At 53.0% G+C, this 25,724-nt stretch overlaps 1 protein-coding gene across 1 annotated transcript in view; it reads right to left on the reverse strand.

The window, feature by feature from the left end:
• EP400 (E1A binding protein p400) overlaps positions 1 to 25,724 on the reverse strand; it is a gene marked incomplete at its 5' end in the record, with an annotated part of 91,902 nt that overhangs the window by 44,319 nt on the left and 21,859 nt on the right. Inside the window, 16 exons of the mRNA XM_079717586.1 lie at positions 804 to 1,046; positions 1,898 to 2,064; positions 3,514 to 3,680; positions 5,970 to 6,156; positions 8,920 to 9,056; positions 9,160 to 9,334; positions 9,655 to 9,824; positions 10,835 to 10,971; positions 15,592 to 15,769; positions 16,015 to 16,187; positions 17,108 to 17,215; positions 21,366 to 21,455; positions 22,301 to 22,358; positions 22,711 to 22,760; positions 23,444 to 23,522; positions 24,291 to 24,431. Coding sequence (XP_079573712.1) covers positions 804 to 1,046; positions 1,898 to 2,064; positions 3,514 to 3,680; positions 5,970 to 6,156; positions 8,920 to 9,056; positions 9,160 to 9,334; positions 9,655 to 9,824; positions 10,835 to 10,971; positions 15,592 to 15,769; positions 16,015 to 16,187; positions 17,108 to 17,215; positions 21,366 to 21,455; positions 22,301 to 22,358; positions 22,711 to 22,760; positions 23,444 to 23,522; positions 24,291 to 24,431 — 2,260 coding nt within the window. The remainder of the gene's footprint in view (positions 1 to 803; positions 1,047 to 1,897; positions 2,065 to 3,513; positions 3,681 to 5,969; positions 6,157 to 8,919; positions 9,057 to 9,159; positions 9,335 to 9,654; positions 9,825 to 10,834; positions 10,972 to 15,591; positions 15,770 to 16,014; positions 16,188 to 17,107; positions 17,216 to 21,365; positions 21,456 to 22,300; positions 22,359 to 22,710; positions 22,761 to 23,443; positions 23,523 to 24,290; positions 24,432 to 25,724) is intronic.

Consider the following 25,724-nt stretch of genomic DNA (forward strand, 5'->3'; position numbering starts at 1 on the left):
AAAACCGAAATGTATGCAAGGGCTCTCCTCCCCTGGGCAATGAACCAGGATAAGGGCTTTGCATTTGCTGGCACGGAAGACAGGCTCATCACAAGAGAAAACGAGCCTGAACCCGGTGTCTCCTCATGACACTTCTCTCTCTCCCGTCTCTCCAGAAAGGCCTCAACACAACTTGTGCCAACAGATAAAGTGCTCCAGGTGGCATCTGAGAAATGGTGTAGCCCAGGACAGTTTCCATCAGGGTACTTCCAACAGCAGGGTGGACAGAGGTAGCACCCTAATCGCACTGGTCACAATAAAAAGTTCTATTTAAAAAATGCAAGAAGGTTGCGATGTTTCAGTGAGTTATTACAAAATGTCTCACTTGAGCAACAGTCATTCCAGATTTAAATTTGGTAATAAGCAAGAGACTAAAAGGAAGTCGAACCCTAGCTCACAAGGCTTTCGTTTTACTGCCCTTTGCTCTCCAAGGGGCCCTGGAGGCTGACGGCACAAACCCGTGGCTCACTAAGAAGCGCCCTCCTCGGCCACCGAGGCAGAGCGTGAGCACGGGAGAGAAGCAAGGCTGACGGGGGGGTCAGAAGGGAGGACAGAGAAAGGACAAGACCCTGGACTCCGGCCCTGAGTGGAGCCCTCCTTCTGTAGATTTAGGGCTGGAAAGGACAGCGTGGTGAAAGGCAGCACCGGACACGGGGTTGGGGAGACAAAGGGAGTGGACAGCAAGGCTCTTCACACGCCGCTCGTGTGAACGCAATGTCCTTGTGCAAAGAGGTGGCAGACCCAGGAGAGGCGAAGCCACTTACTAGGCAGGCGCGCCTGGGCCTGCGAGGTGAGCACCAGCCCCTGAGGCAGCGCGCTCTGCCCGGCCGGGTGCGAGGGGGCCTGGGGCTGGGGCTGGGGCGGGCCCGGGGTGGAGGCCGGGGCAGTGGTCTGAGCCCGCAGTTTCACAGGATGGGCTGGGCTAGGTGCTGTGCTGAAGGTCGAGGCGGGCTGGTGTCTCGGAGCACCGGTGGAGGCCTGAGAGGTCTGAAACGGGGTTGCTGGCGCTGCAATCGATAAGGTTGGTTTGTGCAAAGCTGTTAGAGGTTCTTCAGAAAATGCAGTATTAAACCCGAATTTTAAAGAAATAAAACAAACATTACTTCATACCGCCTCTCAAAGGAGACGCCCTCTCTAAAAACGGGGGTGGGTGGTCTACAGGATGAGAGAAATCTAATTTTTTATCCATCGTTAACTACTGGTATTTTCACTTCGAGTCCACCAGCCCACGACATTTCTGCATTTCTGGAGTAAACGGGAGTGTCACAAGCCGGCCCCTTCGGGCGTGTCCGTGAGAACCACATCTTAACCACGCACGGAGGTCAGGCAGCGCTGGTGTCCCCAGCTGCATGAAGAGCTCTTGCAACAAGCAGCTCTGGCATTTATGAAGATCTCAGAAAAACACAGGGGACTTGACGTTGAGGACCCCGTGGATTAGGGTTAGAAGACAATTTTTATTACCTTTTCTGCCATTTAACCCTATCCTTCTTCAAGTAACAATCAGGTTACACTGAAGCGGTGGCACAGAACACAAAAGCAGACTTCCTCAGAAGTTTCATAAATGACTTCGACATGCGTTTCCCGACATAAAAGAGAACGTTTCTGCCGAGGTACATCTTCACCATCACATCAACAGTAACTCGACTAAGAAGGGGATATCTTATACAGTTCAAAGACATAAAAAAAAGCTTAAAACTCACGTGAGAACTACACATGGTCTCCTGGGCAGAGCCAGAGTGGACGGTCCCACTCCTGCTCAGAGGAGTGGTCACATGTCCCCATGGGGCCAGGGAAGCACGAGGAACTTCTTTCACAAAAACCCTCTGTGGTGCCGGGCACACCCCCACAAGAGGCATACCTTTTGCATCCGGATTTGCAGAGAACGTGGCGATGGGCGGCCGTCCTCGAACATGGCCCTGCGGCGTGGCAGCGGCTGTGGGCGTGGCCGTCCGGGGCGGGTGTGTGCTGGGGAAAGCCACGGTGCGGCCCTCGGGCTTCTGGCCGTACTGCACGGGCTGAAACAACCTGGACGCCCGAGCGCGGGCAGGAAGACACGAGCACTTCTGAGACGTGGCAGGCACAGTCTCCTGGATGGGCCCTGGGGATACAGGGTGCCCCGCGGGCAGTGGGGTTCCCACACCCTGGGTGCATTTAAAGAGGGGTGGGGGGATTTCTAAGTGCTGTGCTAAGAAGCAGCGCTCACCGGGGACCCTGAGGGAGGTGCTTAGTACCTAAAAATGGTGCATCTACCCCAACGCTTGGGCGATGCAGGGGTGAATGTGATTAAGTTCCCATGAACGTGGACTAGAAAAACTGCATCTAGCACATAAAGTCCATTCTACTACTCTTTTGAATAAGAGTAAAGTGGGGTGAAAAGTCAACTTGCACAACTAGATAACAAGGCAGTACACGAAATGGAGAGAAACAGCAGAAATGGTAAAGGCACCCCACAGGCACCAGTGGGTAAAACTGTGAAGGGGGATCCGCACCATGGCTGCTTTGTCCGATTTATCACAGGCAACATGCTCCTCCTATTTCTTTAACCTGGAAAACCATGACGGCAGGACTTCTATATCAAAACCCCCGTGCAATGTGCAGCCAGCAGAAAGCCACTAAACGAGGCCGGGCCAGCCCCAAGAGGACTGCGGCTTCGTTGCCCCGGCCATGTGTTTAACTGAGGGCTGCAGGCTCCTGTGAGCGTGGGCCACGCAGCTGAGGCGAGGGTGGTCGGATCCAAGTCACCAGGGAGGTCACACAGAGAAAAGGCAACAGGAATGGGCTGCCATCTGCAGAGCTGGCCCGTTTCTCTCGAAAACACCTGTCTGCTTTTTTTGTTTTTAGCTGGAGCACAGAGTTGTGCACAAATCCGGCTGCACGCGTGTGGCCTGTCTTGAATCACGTGTTTCGAGCTCATCCATCTGCACGCACCGCTCCTCCCAGTCTCGTGGCACCTGCATCATGTCCCTGGAGGCCCTTGATGCTGCAGTCAGGGGTGGAGCCTCTGCCAGACCTCAGGGTCCCAACCCTGCCCCCCCCGCAGTGCTCCCCTGCCGACGGCTGCCACCACACCCGCACCAGGTCAGAGGCAGCCTGACCACCCCGCCCCTGACCACCTCCCCACGCAGAGCCCTCCCAAAGCCCAGCGCTTCTTCAAGATGATGAAAAGAGCCTCTCCTGTGCCCTGCACACCCCTGCTGTTTATCCCAGGATCCAAGGACATCTGGGCAATTAATTTCCAGGAGAAGCAGAGAGCCAAATTAGATGATTAGCCTTTCTTTTCACAGGCTGTAGCCCCAGTTCTCGTGTGGAGCTCCAACCCGGTGGTCCCAGGTCTGCCCGAGAGGCTGCAGGGCCGGGGTCCCTTTCAGCAGGAGAAGAGGGGATGCCACCCAGACCCCACGACACACAACCAGCCAGGACCCAGCCAGAGCTGGCCGGTGAGCAGGAAGTGACGCTCCACACCACACTACACACCTGCTGGGCTTCAGTCTGACGGCCGCTGGCCTGCCCGACGGTGGCGGCGCGGTGAACAGCTCCTCGAAGAGTTTCCGTGTCACCTTCTTCTTACCCAGCAGTTCTGACTCGTGGCGAGTCATTTTATTTTCTAAGCCAATAAGATCAAATATAGAAAGGTCGGTTTCCTAAGGAGAAAAAGAAAACAATTTTGCTACAGGAGGCAGGAAAAAAACAGCTGACTAGGAATCCAAGTCGATTCCAAAACGGGAAGGCCAGGCCCCGAGCAGCCGTCTTGCTGAGCGGCACCCGCCGGACCACGGTGTGCTCAGTTCCCCAACTTAAAGGTGGGAGTGATGGCACGTGGTCACCCCGAGTGGCAGTGGGAAAGGAGAGGTGGCACTTCAGAGACAGACTAGACTCAGCAGAGAGGGACGAGCCTGGAAAACGCTCGTCTCCACAGAGGGAGATGCTCGGCCTCGTTGGGAAGGCCGAGGGAGAGACCCTAGCGCGCTGGTGCAGGTGCAGCGGGCGTGTGGCACGTCGCCATGTCCGGAGCCCTGGGGACGTTCCCTCCACCTGTGCTTCTCTCGGATGTTCTCACTCCCACCAGGATGGCGGGAATCAAAGAGGGGGGACAGCAGGTGTGGGCAAGGATGTGGAGACGTGAATGCCCCCACCCCCTCACACCCTGGTGGGGATGGGAAACCTGGCAGCCACCATGCCAGGCAGGTGATGAAAAGGTTCAACATGGACTCAGCATGTGACCCTGCAACCCCCCGCCCGTCAGACACGTGCCCAAGAGGAGCCCCACGAGAAGGGAGCCCCACGCCCAGGCAAAACCTGCACATGAATGTGCACTCACAGTGGCCAAAAAGTGGAGACCACCCAAGTGCCCATCAGCTCGTGGGCGGATGAACATACTGCGGTCCATCCAGACAATGGAGGGAGGAGATTCTGACCCAGGCTGCAACGTGGATGAACTCTGAAAATATTATGCTCAAGTGAAGTGAGCCACTGATATAAATTATCTGGACCTGGTGAATCCACAGAGACAGATGCAGGTAAGTGGCTGCCAGGGCTGGGAAGGGGAGGGGGAATGGGAATGACAGTGCGTGTGGATTTTCTCTCTGGGGTCATGAAACGTTCTAGCATTAGTGGTGATGGTTGCACAACTCTGTGAATATACTCAAACCAACGAACTGTATGTACGCTTCAGAACAGTGAGTTTTACGATAATGAGCTACCTCAATAAAAGTGTTTTTAAAATGAAAACACAACATAAAAACTACTATCCATGAAACATCTCCCCGCCCCTCCGGTACCTTGAGGTAGCCTGCTTCTGACGCATCTTTATCCCCCATGGCTCAATTTTTCTTTAACTCAACGAAAAACTCATCCCTACGTCACGAGTAGTAATCGTAAGAGTGGATGTATGTATACGTATAACTGATTCACTTTGTTGTACACCTGAAAGTGATACTATAAATCAACTACACTCCCATAGGAGAGTAGTAGGCATAGCGGCAGGAATCCCATTCATCACGTAACTCACCGCATACTGCTTACCAACCAGGCCCTTCCTCAGACCATGACGTACACTAACTGACCGATTCCTCACGCCTTCCCGGTGTGGTGAGGAAACCGAGGCAGACTGACCACCCGAGGCTGCACTCCTCATGGGGCAGAGCCGGGACGTGAGCCCCTGCAATCTGGCCCCAGGGTCCCTGTCCTGTCCACACCTCGAACCTGCACAAGCCTATCGAAGCCACAGAGCTGGTTCCTGTTTCTCCGCATTTGTGAGACCTCGGTCCCTGGTCCTCTGGGGTGGAGACAGCCAAGGGGAACTCAGGCAGCAGCCTGCCCGCGGCCAGCTGGTCTGGGCAAGCTCTCGGCCTCCCGCGTGGAAGCCCGAGCAGGAATGACAGCCCCTGAGGGCTCGGCATTGGCTTGCCGAGAGCCACGAGCTCAGCACACCTGTGCTCAGAATCACCCAACCTAACCCGATCTCTTTTGTTTTAAAATTTTTCATTTTGGAAAAACTTTCCAAAATTACCCCAAAATCCAAACACAGAAAGGTATACAACTCTACTTTTTTGGTCAAAAAATAACCGAGTTTCCCCACCTAGGGACAGTTACTAACATTTTAACGGAAAGGCCCCCGCAGGCTTCAGACCGCGCGCGCCTGTGAGGACAGCCCCGCGGTCCCGCCGTCCCGAGCCCTGCGCTCCTCCACACGCTCTGCCGTTTCTCAGGGGCCAACGGCCGGCGAGGAGAACCCCCCCTGCTCCGCACGCTCGCCCCTCGGGGCCCGTTCCAAAGCGGGTTCTAGGTCGAGGGGAAGGCCCATCACACCGCCACTCGATGCCGCCCAGCATCAGGCGATGGCGAAACGCAGGATGCGAGTTAGTGGAGACTGACGTTCCAGAAGCACCCGGAACAGACCTCAGGCAGAGCCGCCCGCACCCTCTGCGCACCTTCCAGAAGTCTCGGTCAAGCGCCTTCAGGATGAGTGAGGCCGAGCGGCACTGCAGCGGCCCCGCTGTGTAGGAGGACTCCGGGAGCCGGGGCGCCACCAGCCCGGGGTGGTTGCAGATCCGCTGCAGCCGCAGGAGGATGCTCAGCACGTCCACAAAGCGCCCGCTCTTCAGAGCTTCCTGCGTCCTGCGTGTGGGGAGAGACATAAGCACTGCCTTGGCTGAGAGCTCATGCCGGCCGGGCTCCACAGACACGCAGTCGGTGCGCTCTCCCCAGACCTGGCTCGCACGGCAGCGACATCCGGACCCACCTCCGTGCGGTGAGGGTTCTCAGACTCGCTCACCGCCCCCGTGACACAGGACGGGCGGCCGGAGAGCCAGGGCGCGCGGCAGACGCGAGCAGCCCTCCTCGCCTCCTGCCGGCAGGGACGACGCCATTCTCCACGGTAGCCACGACGAGCGCCGGCAGGCAGTGGCGGGGTGAGAACACCCGGCCTGGGGGAGAAGGCCCTCGAGGGGCAGGGCTAAGAGCGACTGGACGGGGTGGTCCGGCGAAGGAGGTGACCCGCAGGCCTGACACCGCGCCGGCGCCACGGGGGCCACGGCGCGGGGGCTGCATGGAGGCCAGCTGAGACCTCCAGGCTGGGGGCCCCCAAGGGCGGCCACAGAGCACAGCGTGCCCAGTGGGTGAGGCAGGAAGGAGCCGTGGAGCGGGGCGGGCAGGGACTCGGGAGCAGAGGGGGAGGAGAGGGGACGGGAGGACGGGAGGACGGCCCGGCCGGTGGAGCACCAGCGTCCTGAGACAGGGAAGCCTAGCGGAGAGCCACGTCTGGGGAGGCCAGCCCCGCACACATGGGATGTGCAGTGCCGGGGGGCAGCTCAAGCCGCCACAGGAGGATGCGGTCAGCCCGGCAGCCCAGGCAGCCCCCGCCAGGACGGAGCGCGTGGGCGCAGGGGCGGAGCGGGGTGGGGTCGGGGACGCGGACAGAGCACAGGCAGTGCCAGAGAGCAGAAGGGGAGAGGCGAGGGCGGCCGTTCAGAGGCCAGTGATACATGTCTGGATGAGACAGGAGAGAAAACACGAGAGACCAAGAAAACTGCAAATGGAGGCTCCTGAGGGGCTGGGCTCAGAGCCCGCCGGAAGGACTGTAACAGAAACCAGGAGGAGGTGGCGCCACCACAGGCGGGTCCACACGGGTGGGTCTGCAGGGCTCTCCGGGAAGGCGGTAGAAACGTGTACACAGTCGCCACGCAGAGGGCAGGAAAGCGCTGACCGGGAGCGATGCTCAGAGTCCACCCGAGGACCCCGAGACCATCGCGTCAACACGCACCGAGGTGTGCAGGGCACACCCGGGAGCCGCCGTGGGGTCAGCGCAGGCCTGCTCACAGCCCCCCGTGACTTGACCAACAGGCCCGAGAGAAAGAGGTGCAGGGACCTAAGACGGGGAATCTCCCCGCCACTCCATGGGGACCTTGCGGCACAGGACAACCTAGGCTCTGCTGGCCCAGTGGCTCCCGGATGCAGGGGCCTCTCCTACGGGCACACGGAGAGCATCCCACACTCGACGAGCGGGACTGCTGTCGTCACTGCCAAGCACAACCCAAGCGACGTCCCACGGCACGCCACCAAAGAGCGACGACAGGGCAGGCATCCCGAGGACGCCGCGGCTCCGTCTGTCTGGGTGAAGGGACGCCCTAGCCGCACGAGCCCGCGCCTGCTGGCCCAGGACCCGCCCTCTGCGCACACTGCGATTCTCTCCGGATCAGCACAGGCTGAGACAGCTGACCGCCAGCAGGCGCCAGCCGTGCCGCGGGCTGTCTGCTCCTGCAGTGTCCAGGAAGCAGGATCTGTCACTGCACGTGTTGTCAGGGGTGGGGTCTCCACAGCTCCTATGCCTGACTGAGATGGTCAACGGCCTGCCGCGGCACAACGCTGGTTGCCAAGGACTGGCTACTTACACTCTGTCCTAAAGCTGTCTAAAAAGAAGCCTATGACACGAGCAGGCAGTAACAGCAAAACCCTCTCCTGCACACCTGCTGCTGCGGACACTACTTGGACCACGTTACGCACTTAAGCACACAACGCTCGCAACCAGGCCCAGAGCATCTGCCCGCGTGCTACGTATGGCTGTGCCAGGCGACCCAGCTCCCAGGGCAGGGCCACTGCCCCACCACCTGCCTCCAGAGCCTCAGGGCCCCAGCCCGCACCTGTGCCCGGGCCCACACCCTCACCCTCCACGTCCCGCCCGCGAGGAGCGGGCAGGCGAGCCAGGTGAGCAGCCCGCCCGACACCTGGCACAGAAACGTGGGAGCTTGCTGTGGAATGCTGAGCCCCCGCTTGGGCTGCCAAGGGTCAGTTTGTGGGGAAACTGGTGAGCTCTGCACAGAGCGCTGTAGTACTGAGTGCAAGTACCTGTAAAATCTTCGAAACTTTAATCCCATGGGCTTATTTTTGTTTTTTTTTAACGTAAACTCAAGAACACAGAGTACATGACAAAAAGAGCTGAACAGGTCACGGGAAGGATCACGGACAGGACGGGGCCCCACCCGTCTAGGGTCCATACGGAGGTGCCCGCGGCCACCCGGTGTGGCCCTGGAGTGCCACCTGCGCCTGACCACACGGCATGGGGGCCTCGGTCCCACGTCCTACATGTGGCTGTGAACGGACGAGCCACCCAATCAGCACGGCCTCCTGCGTGAACCTCCAGTGCAGTGCGGCACCGAGCGGCGTGCGACGCTGTGCTCCTCCTGGGCCGGCTCTGGGCACAGCCTCTGACGGGACCAGGGAGGGGCAGCCTGCCAGCCTGAGAGGAGCGGAGCCGCCAGGGCCGGGCGCGAGCATGGCCTCCAGCTGCAGAAGCCCCCCCACCCCCCGAGGAGCCTTCTGGAAGGCCAGAGGGGCCCGCTCTTCCCCAGGAAGGTGGCCAGGAGTGCGCAGCCCTGAACTCACCCTGGCTGCAGGATGACATCCTCGTACAAGGCCTTCTGTCGATTGGAGAGGCGGCACTTCAGGACGTGTTCATATTTCTTCGTTAGCTGCTTCTCCACATCTCTCTTAGTTCTCCGCAAAATAAAGGGCTGTGTCACCTGAAAAAAGAAAGCTCTCCTTTTCTAAAATGAAGTCGTGACACATCCATGCTAAGCCGGGGGTGCTTGTCAAGCAGGGACCCGCAGCGGCAGCGCCACGTACCCGGTGCAGCCGGATGACCACTTTGTGGTAGTAGTCCTGATTCTCCTCGCTGGGGGCTTTCAGGGGGAAGTGCAGGTAGGGCCTGGAGATGCCCGGGATGAGGAAGTGCACCATGGTCCACAGCTCCAGGAAGGTGTTGTGCAGGGGGGCGTCGATGAGCAGCAGTCGCTGCTGGCTGAACACACAATGGGAGACGACACCTGAAACGTCAAGCTGGGCGCAGAGCCTTTTTCTGGAGATATTCAAGGAAAGGGACAGCGATCCTATGGAGCTCACACACACACACACACACACACACACACACACACGCTCACACAGACACACACAGACACACACACACGCGTCCTGAGGAACGGACTGAATCAAACGAGCGCCGTCGGCGAGGGCAGCCCCTGAAGCTGCAGGGCCACCTGGGCGTCTGCAGTTCCCTATGGTCCCCCCAAAGAACCTTTACACCAACAACACACGGCACACGGCGCGCGGGGGGGGCCAGACCTCTGCAGGGTGAACACGGCCTCCCAGTGCCTCTCGGTCATGCCCTTCACACGCTGCATCTCGTCGATGACCAGGCACTTCCAGCGCACCCGCGTGAAGGACGCATAGCCCTTGAAGAACTGCTTGTAGGACGTGATGCAGACGTTGAAGCGGTTGGGCTCTGTCCACCCCTGTAGCACAGAAGCCGGGCCTCACTGTCGGCGCAGGAACCAGGAGAGGACTTCCGCGTGCGCTCACCACCCACCTAACCTGCCCCACCGCCGTCACCTCTCCTTTTCCTCGGTAACCTGCTCTCTCACCACTCAGAAAACAGCTGTTTATGTTTTTATGACCTTTTTCTTTAGGAGGCTAAGCACTTGTGTGGACAAATTAAGAAACTGCTTTGGAGGCATTAACAATCGCTTTTGGAAAACAGATCAGCACACAGTATGCAGAAGTGGGGCTCGCTTTCATAGTATATCATCTTAGTGATGGAACATGTATTCAGAAGATGATAGGAAATGTGAATATCTATGTTGCCGCTGACTACATTCCAAGTTATTAAAAAGCAAATTAATAACCAGAGTTAAAAAAAAAGAGAAAAAAGAAAAGACCCCTCAAAGTACTCACTTTTTAAGTAAATATTACTCAACACAGTAGAGTCTAATCATAAGCCAAAATTTTCTCTCCAATGAAAAATTGTGATCTGTAACATACTTTTACTTAGAATCTAGTACTAGAAACTACTGGGCAGAAAATAGAAAAATACGACTCCAAATTTGTTTCAGAAGCTCATCTGTTTGTCACAAATATTCCTAATAAACACATCCATAGGAATTATTTTACGGATTTGTAATTCAGAACTCAGGATGCATCACAATTTCTTATTTCTGCCTGTGACAACCAACAGGTCTACAGTTTAAAAGGATGACAGCACCACCAGAGACCATCTGAGTTCTGGGGGAAGCTCCCTCACTTCCTGGGAGGTGAACACAAGCCCTGCATGGAACGGCCAGTTTCCTGAGCATAGTCTATGCTTCAAGGGGGCCCTAAGCCCAGACAACTAGAAGGTCTCGTATCTCACAGACGAGTGATGGACAGTAATTACACTAACAAGCATGCGTTGACACTCTGAAATGTGTCTTCTATAGAAATTAAGATGTTTTCTGTTTAGTTCTATTTCAGGTTTAAACTGACATACCTGTCTCTTTGCCTTGAGTTCTCTATGGCTGCCAACATACAAGAGCGTTTTGAGCCCCGGACACCAGCGCTTCAGCTCGAGCTCCCACTTGAGTATGTTACAGCCCCTCACAACGACAAGATGCGGGCCCCAGTTGCCTACACAGGAGACATACAAGTGCCCTCTGTAACAAAAACCATCTGTCCAGGGCAGGTGCCCGGCGCTGTGCCCGGTCAGCAGGTGTGAGTGAGGCCCGGGCGCGGCTAGAGCAGACATCACTGGGATGCGGGGGTGTCCCCGCCCGCCCTACAGCGCAGCCACCGCCATCAGGACGGGTCTCTCCCCCGCTCCCAGGGCCCCGGCAGGACGCACTCAACAGAGAGGAGCTGAATGAGTGAGTAGCCAGTAAAACGAGAACGGATTCAAAGTGACCCCGTAACGTAAGCAGGGCAAGGACTCTCATCTACAGCGAACAATGCTCAGAAAGGAAAAACCCTCGGCCTCGAGCCCCACGGCCAGCACGGCCCGCTGGCAGCCCCACGCTACAGGCGCCGGTCCACCACTCACGCTCATCACAGTCCCCGGCCGCCAGTCAGAACACACCCAAACCCATCCCAACCCAGCCCAAAGCACACGGTTTCAACTGCATTCTTCGGAAAAGTAAGCGTTTCTTAAATTTCTGGGCAGTACACACATACATTTCAACTTCTGTGCTACAAATAAACATAAACCAAGTTAAAAGTCAGAAATGGCAGGCTTGGAAAAAATATCTGTAACACACTCATCTATAGCCATTACGGCTCATAAGCAAAGTGTTATTACTACTGATCCTTAAAAAGAACCACCCAAAATGGGAGAAAATATTTGCAAACAATACAGTTGACAAGGGTTTAACATCCAAAATATACAAACAGCTCATAAAACTCAATATTGAAAAAACAAACACCTCAATCAAAAAAATGGGCAGAAGACCTAAACAGACATTGCTCCAAAAAAGACACAGATGGCTAAGAGGCACGTGAAAAGATGCTCAACATGGCTAATTATCAGAGAAATGCAGATCAAAACTACAGTGAGATATCACCTCACACCAGTCAGAATGGCCACCATCAAAAAGTCTACAAGCAGTCAACGCTGCAGAGAAGGGACCCTCCTACACTGTTGGTGTGAATGTAAGTTGGTGCAGCCACTGTGGAGAACAGTATGGAGATTCCTCAAAAACTAAAATTAGAGTTGCCATATGATCCAGCAATCCCGCCCATGGGCATATATCCAGAGAAAACTCTAATTAGAAAAGATACACGCACCCAATGATCACAGCAGCATAGCCAAGACATGGAAACAACCTGAATGTCCATCAACAGAGGAATGGATAAAGAAGATGTGGTGTGTACATACACACACACACACACACACACACACGAATACTACTCAGCCATAAAAAAGAATGAAATAATGCCATTTGCAGCAACATGGGTAGACCCAGAGATTATACTGAGTGAAGTAAGTCAGAGAAAGACAGATATTATGTTAACACTTATATGTGGAATCTAAAAAATAATACAGCTGAACCCATTTACAAAACAAAAAAGATTCACAGACACAGAAAAAAAGAAAACAACTTATGGTTACCAAAGGGAAATTAGGAGTATGGGATTAACAGATACAAACTACTATACATAAAATCGATAAGCAGGGCCCCTGGTGGCACAGTGGTTGAGGGTTTGCCTGCCAATGCAGGGGACCCAGGTTTGAGCCCTGGTGTGGGAGCATCCCACATGCCACAGAGAAACTAAGCCCATGCGCCACGGCTGTCGGGTCTGTGCTCTAGAGCCCGCGAGCCACAACTACTGAAGCCTGCACGCCTGGAGCCCGTGCTCTGCAACGAGAGAGGGCACCGCAATGAGAGGCCTGCGCACTGCAGCGAGGAGTGGCCCCCGCTCACCGCAACTAGAGAAAAGCCCGCGTGCAGCAATGAAGACCCAACACAGCCAAAAATAAATTTAAGAAAAAAAAAATCGACAAGCAGTTAGGATTTGCTATAGCACAGGGAACTCTATTCAATATCTTGTAATAACCTATAATGGAAAATAACCTGAAAATATATATATATAACACTGAATCACTTTGCTGTACACCTGGAACTAACACAATAATATGAATCAACTATACTTCAATTAAAAACAAAAACACCTAAGAGGAAAATGAACAAGGAAGTGAACAGAAATTCTACAAAGGTTGGGACTTCCCTGGCAGTCCAGTGGTCAGGACTCCGTGCCTCCACTGCGGAGGGCCTGGGTTCGATCCCTGGTCAGGGAACCAAGATCCCACAAGCTGCGCAGCGCAGCCAAAAAAAAAAAAAAAGAAAAGAAAAAAGAAATTTCACAAAGGGAAAAATACAAGCAGAGGATAAACTCTTTGAAGGGCATGACCTCGTGAGTAGGGAAATGCAAATCAACCCCAGGTGCCTTTCCCCCTCCAGTGAAAAACAAGTTTGTTTGTTTGCTTCACTAGCATTTAGCACGCTGTTCCATTTCTGGAGAGGAGGAACAAGTGTCTGTATATGTGTTTGTGAGCATGTCTGTTGACACTTGGGCGCAGCAAGGCAGGACACACACCAGACTGCCCCGAGGGGTCACCACTGGGGATGGAAGCGGGTGGACAGCGACAGGCTGTTGGCTGTTTCACTTTGACAAGAAGACTGGCGAGCTGGCGAGGGGTTTGACCAGGACCCCCTCACTCAGTCTCCCGGAGCCAGCCCTCTGCTCTGGAGGAACTGGGGAACTCCAGTGTTATGGTTCCACAGTGAGGAGGAGCCCAAGGACACTGGGCCCCAGGGGGTGGGGCAGACAGGGGAGCCAGGTCCCAGGTGGGCCCCACTCGGCCCGTCCTGTGCGGAAGCAGAGCAGGCAGCACACGCCTGCCCACTCTCCTTTTGGGTCCCCCAGGACCTGCCGGGCACCCGCCTCTCCCCCAGGGCAGCAAGCTTCCCAACATCTGGCCCTCTGAGTCTGTTCCCAGCACCAAGGAGGTCTAGTGTCCCCTCTGACACCCACACTAACACAGACCTCTAACCAGGGAGAGCCAGACCCTGCGCAGCCTGCAAGGCCCTCAGCTGGCCGGCCGGCGGCCTTCCTGGCTCTGCACCCGCTGGCCCCCGCACCAGCCTCAGCACTGTCCCGTGGACACACCAGCAACCCCTTCAGCCTCTGCACCCACCACCCCACCTTCCCAAGCCCCCCGATCCTGGTGGTCACGGCTTTCTCAGGCCTCTGCTCACAGGCTGTGCCGCGCACACCATACACAACGGCAACGTGCTGCTCCCCACGTGCTGACTCCTTATTCGTTGTGCCTGCTGTGAGCCTCCCGGGTTGGGGGGGCTTTGTTCTGCTCAGAGCTGCACCCCCGGTGCCTACAACAGTGCCTGGAACCAGTGAGGTGCTAGGTAAGCACCTATGGAATGAATAACTGATCCATTTGTTTGTTCAACAGATGAAATAAAATCCCCTACTTTTGAAAGTGTACACTGCTTCCAATTTCTTTCTATTATAAAATACAATAATGAACACTTTTTTCAACTAAACAATAAAATAGTAAGACAAGATAGCTCTTCTATCTTGAGATAACTATATATATATATAAAAACTCATTTTAAAGTACTACATTGGACACTTTGTGGTACTGGGTCAAAAACAAACATATTAGCACAAGGAAGTAAGGCCCCAAAGTTGATCCATTTGTACTAAAAGTAAGATCAAGTAAGCTTTCAAAACCAAGGGCAAAGAAGAGTTATTTACTAAAGATGCTAAGGTAACTGTGAAAGAATTTAGAGGGGCCGGGGAGGAAGAAACGACCCCAGGGCTGAAGGAATCTCCATCCAGCCTACTCAGGGCGCCAACTCCCCCTTAACTCGAGGGGCCCCTCCCTGCTACTAAAGCTGTGACACGGAGATGAAGGTGATGGCCTGTTCTTCCTCAGGAGCTGGCTAAGTGCTGGAACGTGAGGTTCCGTGCCCAGCCCCCAGGGCTACGGGACACTTCCCTTGCGAGAGGAAGCCTACAAGCCCCTGTCCCGTGTTAGAGACACGCACACAGGCTCATCCACAGCCCCACGGCACAGGCGGAGAGCAGGCGGGCACCAGGCCCACAGCCAAGCGGAGGGCAGTGAACGGGGGCCGAAGGCTGAACATCCTTGTGAGCTGAAAGAGCCAAGGGGTGAGGAGGCAGACATCCGGGGCGGAGGGCACGGCCTGCTGAGGAGTGCGGGCACTCCGTCCCTCTGCTGCTGCACAGACGCCGAGCCCTCACAGGGCTCCAGGGGTGGTGGGATCCAGCAGAGAGACAGGAGGGCCTGAGCCACAGCACAGGGAAGACGCCGATGGGCCTTGGCAGGGCAACCAATCACACCACGGGGGACGCGAACCCGCCGGCCCACGGGCAGCCCGAGGGGAGAGCCCGGCCGAGAGCACTCATGCCGATGTGAAGTAGCGCAGAGGCCCTGCTGCCTGGAAGTCACGAAGCCCCAGTCACACGGCCTGCTGGGTCTTATGTTACGTTAGACTTTGAAACATGGTGAGTTACTCGATCTAGTGTCTGTTGTGAACGAGTGCTTTGTTTGTTCCAGTGATGAGTGCCTCTGAGCCCAGTTCTCTGAGTCTGGACCAGAGCACGGAGCAAAGGAGCAGAGAATAAAGGCCTCTCCCCACCCACACGCCAGATGCACTGCCTACGGTTCAGTTTCAGCAAATACGAACTGTTCAAAAAACAACAAGCTCTTACCTTCGTTACAGGCTAGGTGGGCAAAAAAAGCAATGATCTGCACTGTTTTACCAAGCCCAGCTTCATCTGCCAATACGCCATTGAGGTTCTTCCGGTAGAGCTTGGCCAGCCAGTCCAGGCCAATCTTCTGGTAATCTCTGAGGGTGCCGTACAGAAGAGCCGGAGCGTTCAACTTCACCTGCAGGGGCAGACGGGCCCAACAGGCACATCTCAGAACAACCACTACAACTGTTGTCAGATCAGTCATATGATAAGCCTACTGGGAAGCCACAAAGATGATTTACAGATAACAGAAAAAGAAAGATCCTTAATTGTTTTTCCTGACAACTTCTGCCATTGGGATAAAGGGCTCATTTGGAAGGAGGAAGGAAGCTTTTCCCCTTAACAGAGACACCATCCCTCGCACAGGGCACAGCGGCTCACCGCGGTGCTGATCCGAGCACTGCCCTTGGGCAGGATGGCTTCGGCCACAGCGGTCACTTCCGCGATGTCCTTTGTGTGAGGCTTCCCGACAACCACTCTCTCTGTGGCTTTAAACTGGTCCATGATGAACAGCGAGTCGATGAGGACCACATCCTTCCGGCAGTCTTCCATGTCTGTGATCAATGGAAAAACGGGATTGGCGAGGTTTGAGAGGCTGTGATAGCATTATGAGGCCACTTAACATGACAAAAAAAGGAGAGAGAAGAGAAAAAAGAAAAGGAGTCGCTAGAACCCAAACACTTCAAAGACAGAGTTGAGCACCAAATTTTTGTTTTTAACCCACTTCAGATAGTTAACAATGCATCCAGATAAACAGTTTGTAGGACCGCTCTGGAAGGCCCCTGGGTGAAGTTAGAAAACGTCTGTGCAGCATCAGGAGCTAGTATCAGCCAGAGATGTACGGCCATCTAAGGGTTTAGTGACTGCCCTCCACCACCAAGAAAGGAAGAATCAGAAGCATCACAGTTTGGGCAAGCAAGGGGGCCAGCAGCCCCTCCTCGAGTCCTGCTGCAGCGTGGGGTCCAGCAAGCCCTGGCCTCCCCGCAGAATCTTCTGGGCCCCTCCCTTGCTGCCCCCCACAGGCAGCCATGTCTATGGACCAAAACAGGGGGGATGAAAACAAGAACATGTGGACTCTTCTGGGCGTAGTCTGTGTACCTCCTTGGAACGTCCAATAAAAGTCAAGTAAAGTCCTTAAAGTGGGTGTGTTAAATTAAGCGAACACAGCACAGCCTGGATCAATGATAAAACCTAGGCCCGTAAAATTTGTATAAATCTGGAGAAGAGTATTTCTACATTGTTCACAACTTGATCTAGTACTCTGATAATTATGCCAAGTTAACCAATAAAAATAAAAAGCACAGAATTTAATGAAAGTATTAATATAAACTTTCATATTAAATATAGTTTCAACTTTTTATCAGACTGAAAGAAGTGAAGGTAATTCTTAAACTCTGTTTTAAGCACCCTTCCTCTGTTAAGTATTTTGGCTTTTGTTTTCAAAGCTGAATTCTTCAAAGATGTTAAAACAGACCTTCATCTTCACTTGTCTCTTCACTGTCAGGTTTAGGTTGGGGCCACTGGAAATTCGGCAGAAAGGCACCTTCATACAACTTCATCAAATCAATTAAGGGCAATTCAGCTGGAAAGGATTGTAGGAAGAAAGATTATTTTACACCAATAGTGTCAGTAGGGAAGAAAACACAATCAGGAGAAGAGCCCTTTCATATACAGTTGACCTCGAACAACTCAGGGGTTAGCGGTGCCGACCCTGCAGTGGAAAACCTGAGTGTAACTTAGTCTGCTCTCCTTGTACGAGGTTCCTCCACACCCGACCAACCGTGGATCGTGTACCACTGTAGTGTTTACTGTTGGAAAAAATCCACGTGTAAGTAAGTGGACCTGTGCAGTTCACACTCGTGTTGTTCAGGGGTCAAATGTATATTCCTTTTCCTAGCTTTAAATTAATTCCTTGGGAAATGTATGTATTTTCTAAAAGCACATTTATTTTTTTCCAAAAACTAATAATGACTGCCCGTTACTGATACAAGATATACGACCTTTTCTTTATAAAGATGAGAATCTTTGAAATGAAGAAACTCAACTTTTATTCATAAAGGAACAAATATTCCTGAAATAATCTTAATAAATGTACAGTAAAATCTATAGATTAATAAATGAAAATATAAAAATACTACTGATAGAAATAATCAGTGGAGATGATACATAAAAATACAAAACATCAAGTAAAAGTCAAAAATAAAACAAAAAATGTTCAAAAAAGATGATAAAATATTGTTATAGACTTTTTGTATAAAGAGCTCACCCTAATTGATCAAATAGCCCACCACACTAAAGCCCAGTGGGCGAGGGATATGGAGCTGTCTCACACACAAAATACTCTAAAGGGCTCATAAAGTATCTCTTTAACTGAGCATCTCCAGAAACCAGTGCACGATGTATCCCCCATTGCATGGCAACCACCTTAAGACTGTAATGCTGGACGAATATAATGAATCAAACAGTCTCAACACTGCGGGTGATGGTATAAACAGGCTTAACTTTTCTGGAAACCAGTATGAAAAGCTGAAGAGTTTTAAATTTCATGCCCTCTGACGTCACTATTTCCCACTCCATGGGTCTGCCCAGGGGAGTAATTGGAAACTTGGACCCAGGTTTGTATTCAAACACAGTTCCACTGGGTGTTATACATAACAAGGCAACGAACACTGTGAGCTGTGTACCTGTGATACATAAGCCTTTCTGCATGTACACCGTATGTCAATAAAATCTGTGGTCAAAGTAACAAACGCCACAGAGAAGTACCCCAAAAGAACAGTATTAAGGGCTCTCTTCGTTTAAGACTTATAATCCAGTGACTTCATTTGCTCATGATTTAAACTATTCATCATATGGGGCTGACAGGTAGATATGTGATAAAGCGAAGTAAGACCAATTGTGGAAGGGAGGTGGCGGGTGTATGGCTGTTTGTAATAAGGTTCTTCAACTTTTCTGTTTGTCTGCATGTTTTCATAACACAATGCAGGGAAATGTACATATACATCATATAATGGCTATCAAAGTAGGGAAAAAAAACAGCAGAAACAACTGAAAAACTACCTCAATAATAAGATAATTCAGTAAGGTGTCTTGGAACAAACTTAACTCACAGGAATCAACAGCCTTCACACATATAAACTAGTTTGAAGATATAATGGGAAAGAAGATTCTATTTAGACAGAAAATATTTCTATACTTCTTTAGATAGAAAGTATTTAAATATTTAGAATTAAGGTTTTAAAAAATTCACAACATCTACATAAAGAAAGTGCTGAAAGGTTCACGAGGGGCACGAGAGGGGAGCCGACCAGGAAGAGGCGCCCCAGTGAACGGACGAAGATGTGCCCCTGGTGACACGGCTCCCCGCGGTCACAGCCTGGTCACTTCCCCCGCGTGGCCAGGGCTAACCAGGGTGATCGCCTGCTGTGGGGACACAGCCACCGCACCACCCCATCCTGAGGACGCTCGAACAGCCGACCAGAGAAGCCCCTGTGCAGGGGGACTGGGCTCGCCTGACAACAACCAACCACCCGCCAGCGAGGGGGCCAGCTGGGGTGACTGGAGGCTGGACCTGCTGACGGCCACATCTCCATGAGCCCTGAGCCAGAAGCACCCGGCCGGGCTGCTCCCAACTCCTGCCCTACAGGAAGGGGAAGAGTAGCTGAGGCTCCAAGGTAACACGGACTCTACACGTCAGGGAGGCACCCAAGGATCAGAAAGGCCTGCAGCAAGGATGCGAGACAAGGTGTAGCTCAAAGGCTAAGAGAAGAGATGAAACGGAACAAGCAGTCACGACCAACCACCACAAGCGACTGCCTTTCCGGGTGAAAATGTCCCTCTCAAATCAAGAACAAGCCAAAGGCCGGGAAATTCCCTGGCGGTCCGGTAGTTAGGACTCCATGCTTTCACTGCTGAGGGCCCAGGTGCAATCCCTGGACGGGGAACAAAAGATCCCACAAGCTGTGTGGTGCATCCAAAAAAAAAGAACAAGCCAAAGGTGCCCACCATCAGCACCTCTATTTCTACACTTTATTGCAAGGAACGGTAATAGAAGGACCAGGATTATAAAGAAAAAACTGTTATTCTTCAGAGATGAAGAGGTTGTATACACACAAGTAACGAGAGAATTTAGCAGAGCTGCTGGATTTAAGATCAGTAAATAAAAATCAACTGCATTTCTACAGACCAGCAACAAATTAAAACGTCATCTTAAAAAAATACCACTGATTACAACTTCAAAAAATATAATGCACCTAGAAATAAATCTAATAAAAATATGCAACCATAAAATGTTAGCGGAAGCTATTTAAGGAGATCTAAGTAAACGGAGAGGCTACTTTGATCATAGGTTGGAAAAGCTCTTCATAGAGATGCAATTCTCACCAAACACCCACTAATTCAACCACATTCGAATCAAAATCCCCAACCAGTTTTTCTCTGAAATTTGATAAACTGATTCTGAGCTGTATCTGAAATAGACGCAAATTAGTCAAAACTCTCCTAAAAAAGAATAAGGCAGAAGGACTGACCTAGCTAGGCCTCAAGAACTATTATAAAGCTAGAGTAATCAAGGGAGTGTGGTATTGGTACAAACTGACCAGTAAAACAATGAAGGTCCCAGAAAGAGCCGTGCGTATCAGGAAAACGTGACTAACACGTGAGCTGGCACTGAGCATCACTGAGGAAGGATGGCCTTTTCAGATGGCACGGGGAGAGGCAGTTAGCCGTTTGGGGAAAAAAAAAGAAACTGCACTACAGACAAAAGTGATTCTTGGTGGATTACACACATTGGTACGAGCGTAAAACAAAAATTTTTAGACAATGCACAAAGACATCCTTTTGATCCTGAGGTTAAAAAATTTCTTTTAAACAACACGGACAAACTCAACTACACTAAAATTAAGAACACCTGTTCCTCAAAAGGCACCATAAAGAGAGGGAAGACCCACCCCAGACTGGAAAAAGGTCACTAGGACACACGTCACTGACAAGGAAACGTGTCCAGAACACAGGAAGGACACCCGGAGTCAGTACAGAAAAGAAAACCCAAAACCAAGTGGGTGAGGACAGCTGTGAGAAGACGCTGCGCCTCGTGGGTCACGGTCTCCCAGCACAGGCAGACACCACCAGGCGTTCCTGGGACGCGGGGCCCGGCCCAGCACTCCAACCACGGTGGGGCGCCACCTCATGTGCGCACGCCCCGCAAGCCGGCCCCCTGCTCTGAGCACAGACGCTCGAGCACGTGTGCACAGGACACACGAGAGTGCTGCAGGCAGCGCTGCCTGTGAGGACGAACGCAGGGAAACCCCCAAACTGCCCACCAACAGCACAACTGCTAACCCGTGACATGTGCACACACAGACCACCATTCAGCCGTGGGCACTGATTCTGTAGCAACACACCTCCACGGGGACGAAACTCGGGAACGGAACTGAGAAAGGCCAGCGGGTGAGCCTCCAGAGTGATTCCATTCATACCAAGCTCCAAGACCCAAACAAAGCGGTACGTTCAGGATCCACGCAGGGGGAGGGGGAAACTGAGTGGAAGGAATGATAAATGCAAGATCCAGGCCGCAGTCACCCCTGGGACGAGGGCAGAGGCAGAATGGCGCTCTCTCCTACACTGGGCGGCGTGGCCGCTTACACCGCACGCGACCTATTGCGGTTTTTATACCTTCCGTGTGTTTTAATAAATGTTTAATGGAGCATCGTAGGAAGCCGCTCGGAGCTCACCTTCTCTGGCTAACTCCAACAGCTCCGCCTGGTGGTCCGCAGCCCCCTCCAGTGCCTCTTCCTCTGCGATCGTCTCCTCCTCGTCTTCCACTGGAACGGCCACCATCAAATGTCAGCGAGAGAGACCCCACGGCATCTTCCCTGCAATTACTCATGAAACGCTACAAGGCTCCAAAACTGTCATGCACAGCCATTAGAGAAGTGAAAATTAAGTCCTAATTTCTCAGATTAAATCTGGAAGTGATAGTTTATTAAGTAAGCAAAAAACCAGGGACCATACTTTATACTTTCTCTTCCATTTCACAGTGTGAAATAGAGGTCGGTTTTCATCATATGACAGACCTACTCGGGCCAAAACAGGGAGCGATGTGGAACTTCCTGTCCACCTGCAGAGCCCACTACAGAAAGACCCACAAGCATGTTGTTCAGTGTCACTATGAATTCGTCATCGCCCATTTCAGAGGCCCCAGGCCCTGCCCAGCTGAGGATTCCCCGAGCTCAGCTCCTGTCCGGCAGCTTCAGCCCTGCAACCCCACAGCCGGCTCCTGGTGGCTAAGAGTCCACCAGCACCCACGGCAGAGCCCCACCCGCCCTCGGGTCACCTCTCCATCTGAGCTGAGCCCTCACCATGGCACGCCTTCCCTCCCGCTGACTCCTGCCCCCAACACGCACCGCCTCTCCTCCCTACCGACAAAAAGCACGCACACACGCACGCGCCCGGTCTGACACCTTCCCTCCTCCACAATCCAACTCCTCGTCTCTCCACTGCAAAACCCCACTACCCACCAAGGCCCCCGGCCCCCAAGAGCGTAAGCCACTGAGCCACCGGACTCTTCCAGTCCAGGCGGTCCTCGATGCCCTGGCAGCACCGAGCGAGCTCTCCAGCTGCGCTTTCAGAGTGCCCTGCAGACAGCCAAGGCACCAGGGGGACAGACCTTCATCATCGGTTAAAGATGTGCTTGCTTTTCTTTTTCTTCCAGGTATCCCTGAATCCTGTGACACAGAACACAAATCGTAAGCGTGAGATCTGAAAACACAGAATGAGAACCCAAAGCAGAACTGTCTACTCAACATGCACCTGGGAGGACCTGGGAGGGCCCGAGCCAGGCGTGTCCACGGCAGACAGACGCTGCACGGCGGGCAGGAGGCTGCGGGGAAGCAGGACGAGACCCACTCCTGCTCTTCCCAAACCACCAAGGTAACACCCAGGTGAGCCTGAAGCTGGAAAGAACCAGCTGTAGGCCCAGGGGGCACCGCTCTCCAGTGAGAGAGAACGCTGTTCATGCCTATGCCTTCCTGCAGACAGACACCCCCTCACACAGCGACGCGACAGTCCCGAACTCACCACAAAGTTTTCCCGTAACGCATCAAGCCCTGTAGGTCTCGACTCTTTACCTAAAGAGACAGGTAACGTTGATTCGCTTTCACTGAGGCAGTGGAGGAGGTGACGCTCCTCACACGACCATGGGCACCTCTGCCCGCCCCCCGAGGAGAGGAGAGGACAGCAGGGCGGGTCCCACCTCCCCTCTGCGACGCAGGGCGGCACAGCCACACCGCCACGCCCACTCTCGGCTTCAGCAGGAACCTAGAGTCTCCAACCTGGCAAAGCTTCTCACTCATGACTTGCATAATCTTAGAGCTCCGTGACTTTCAACAGGGACCACCTCCTTCACCTCAGTTTCCTCATCAGTAAAAGAGAGGAATCCTCCCGGCCCCCTCCCCAGGTTCCAGTGACGGGGTAGCTACTGCTGAGCACCGTGAGAGCAGCACGACGCCTAGACACGGGGACCGCGGCGGGGTGGGGGGCAAAGCCTGGGGAGTTCACCTCACTCTCCGGGGACACAGGGCACAGGCTCAGAACCTCAGTCCTGAGAGCCCCCCAAAGTTGGTCACCCTGGGGCTTACTGACTCATACTAGCGAATCTCAGAAGAGCTGAAATGCCAGGACCAGGCTGCTGAGTAAACGGCCTCGCTGGGGAGGCTCTGCGGGAAGCCACGATGTCACAAGGCGACGGTGAGCAGAGAATCAAGCAAACACAGCCCGCAAAAGGGGAAGGCTTTTTAAAAAGTAATCATACCTTTCCGGGAAACTTTCTGGAAATTTAAAGCCTTTTTCCTTTTTTCTTCTAATTCTACTTGTAGTTTTATTTCCACAACCTAAATGCAAAGAGTTAAATAAATAAGCATGTTACTAAGAATGTATATTATAAAAGTTCTATATATGAAAACATTAAAACTCACACATGTAGACCCAAAGCACAGCTGTCCCAACCCCATTTCAGGTTAGAGCTGACCCTTGGACAACGTGGATGTGAACTGTGCAGGTCCACTGGTACTCAGATTTTTTCCGGTAGTAAATCCTACAGAGCTGCATGGTCTGCGGCTAGCTACACCCGCAGCCATGCAACCGCAGATGCAGAGGGCGGATGGCGAGCTGTGTGCAGCGGCCCTAACCCCCCGCGCTGTTCGAAGAGACATGTTCAGTTTGGTTCTCTTTCATTAGTTTGTGTCAACTGCATCCTGCCCCAATTCTGTCAGACGGTGAGAAGAGAATTTTTACAAAAAGGAAGCGAGAGGCAAAGGAAGCCTCTCTGGAACTAAGCAGCCTCTAGTGACCTGTGCCAACCCTAAACAGAACTACCTGAAGGGCCCCTCAGGACGGCTCCCAGACACCACAGAGCGCGCAGGTCACGGCTGATGGGGATTTCGATGCACAAAGAGAAACACAGAGGCAGAACCAGGTCTCCTGATGAGCCAACAGCCCAGAGGCGCCCAGGAGGTGCGGGCACCCGCCTTTCCGAATGACACCACAGGCTCTACCTGTGGGATTTCCCCATCGCACAGGCAGGCGGGGCTCAGAAGGCAGCCTCACCAACCCCGACACAGTCTATGCTCCCAGGAGCCCATCAAAATGTCAGAATTTACCTGTTCAATATTTGACCAAAAATACTCTATTTCTCTAGCAGTTGACGCAGCTATCCGTCTCAGTCGGTTCTGTTCTTCTCTCCTTCCCCGTTCCTCCCGAAGCTGCTTCTCTTCGTGATGACGCACTACAGTTCTGACAAGCTAGTAAATCAAAGTCCAAGAATTTTATGTTGTGTGCTGTGTCATGCTATCAGAAAAAAGATACATAACACTTCTTTAAAAATCTTCTCAGCCCGTAACTACATATAATCCACAGAGAGACACGCCCTCACCTGCTCTAAAGGCGCATGGGAGAAATGCTGATTCCGGTGAAAACCACCACCAATGAACGGTCTGCTTGACTTTCCTACAAGTGTTATTTTACCAAATACACATATTTTTCTCCAAAATGGAATATCACACTGTGCTACAATCTTCCTTTCCCCCTTTAATATATGAGTAACATCTTTCCATCAATCAACACAGATCAAAATCATTTTTAATGCGTATCATTTCCACTGCGTGAATGAAGCAAAATTTAACTCCTAGGTATGAAAAAAGTTGGGTTGGGATGATTCACATTTTTTAAGGCTTTTGCTTTAAACTGCCAAACCGCTTTCCAGAATTTCTACTCTTTACATCCTCACCAGCTGTACCTCCAAAAGGTGCAGAGAAGTAACTCAGAAAGGGACACGTCCCGAGCCCCGAGTGCAGCGGAGCTGCCAGCCCCTCAGCTCTGCGATGACCCCGAGGCAGCCGCCCAGCACAGGACTCCCAGGGCCTTGTCCGGGTCAGCGCGCACCCCTCGCAAGAAGCCGCCTGCTCCCGGGGGTGGAGGGACGGCGCGAGGGGGGGCGGCACAGCGCGCAGCCGCGGCCCCCGGCTCAGCCGCCTCTCAGCCCCGCTGCCCGGCGTCCACCCCTGCCCCTCGCCCCCGGCCACTGCCCTGTCCAGCCCTGCGCCCACATGCTCAGGACCATCAACTTTTGTGAAAAAGGAAGTGTTTAAGAAGCGATCTTGTTTTTTTCTTAAATACACATGAATCTAGTTAAAGACCCTTTACACTCAGACTCTGCTGTTACGCCCGTGGTCTCGGCTTCTCTCTACCAAAACTACGTGGGGAAAGCAAGGGGGAGAATTCAGAGGAGGGAGGTGGACAGGCAAGGCACACAGGATCAATCCCCAGTCCTGAGAGTATAGGAAATGTGAAGGCAGCATCCAGGTCCCGAGGAATAAAGACACACAGTGATGGAGGGAGAAGCAGCTGGGCCTGGAGCTATGTACACGTACGCAAGGACAGCTGCTCTACACTCTGGGACCCAAGAGCCCTAGAAATCTGTCACTTTCCACACTGCCAGCTTTGGCAGTAGCACCTCCTAGAGGTCCTACCCCGGGCTGGATGCCTACTTTGGGAGCAGAGAGAAGGAAATACATTCTGAGCCAGAACTGGAGAGA

This window comes from Hyperoodon ampullatus (genome assembly GCF_949752795.1).
Source record: "Hyperoodon ampullatus genome assembly, chromosome: 13".
NCBI classification, from domain to species: Eukaryota; Metazoa; Chordata; class Mammalia; order Artiodactyla; family Ziphiidae; genus Hyperoodon; species Hyperoodon ampullatus.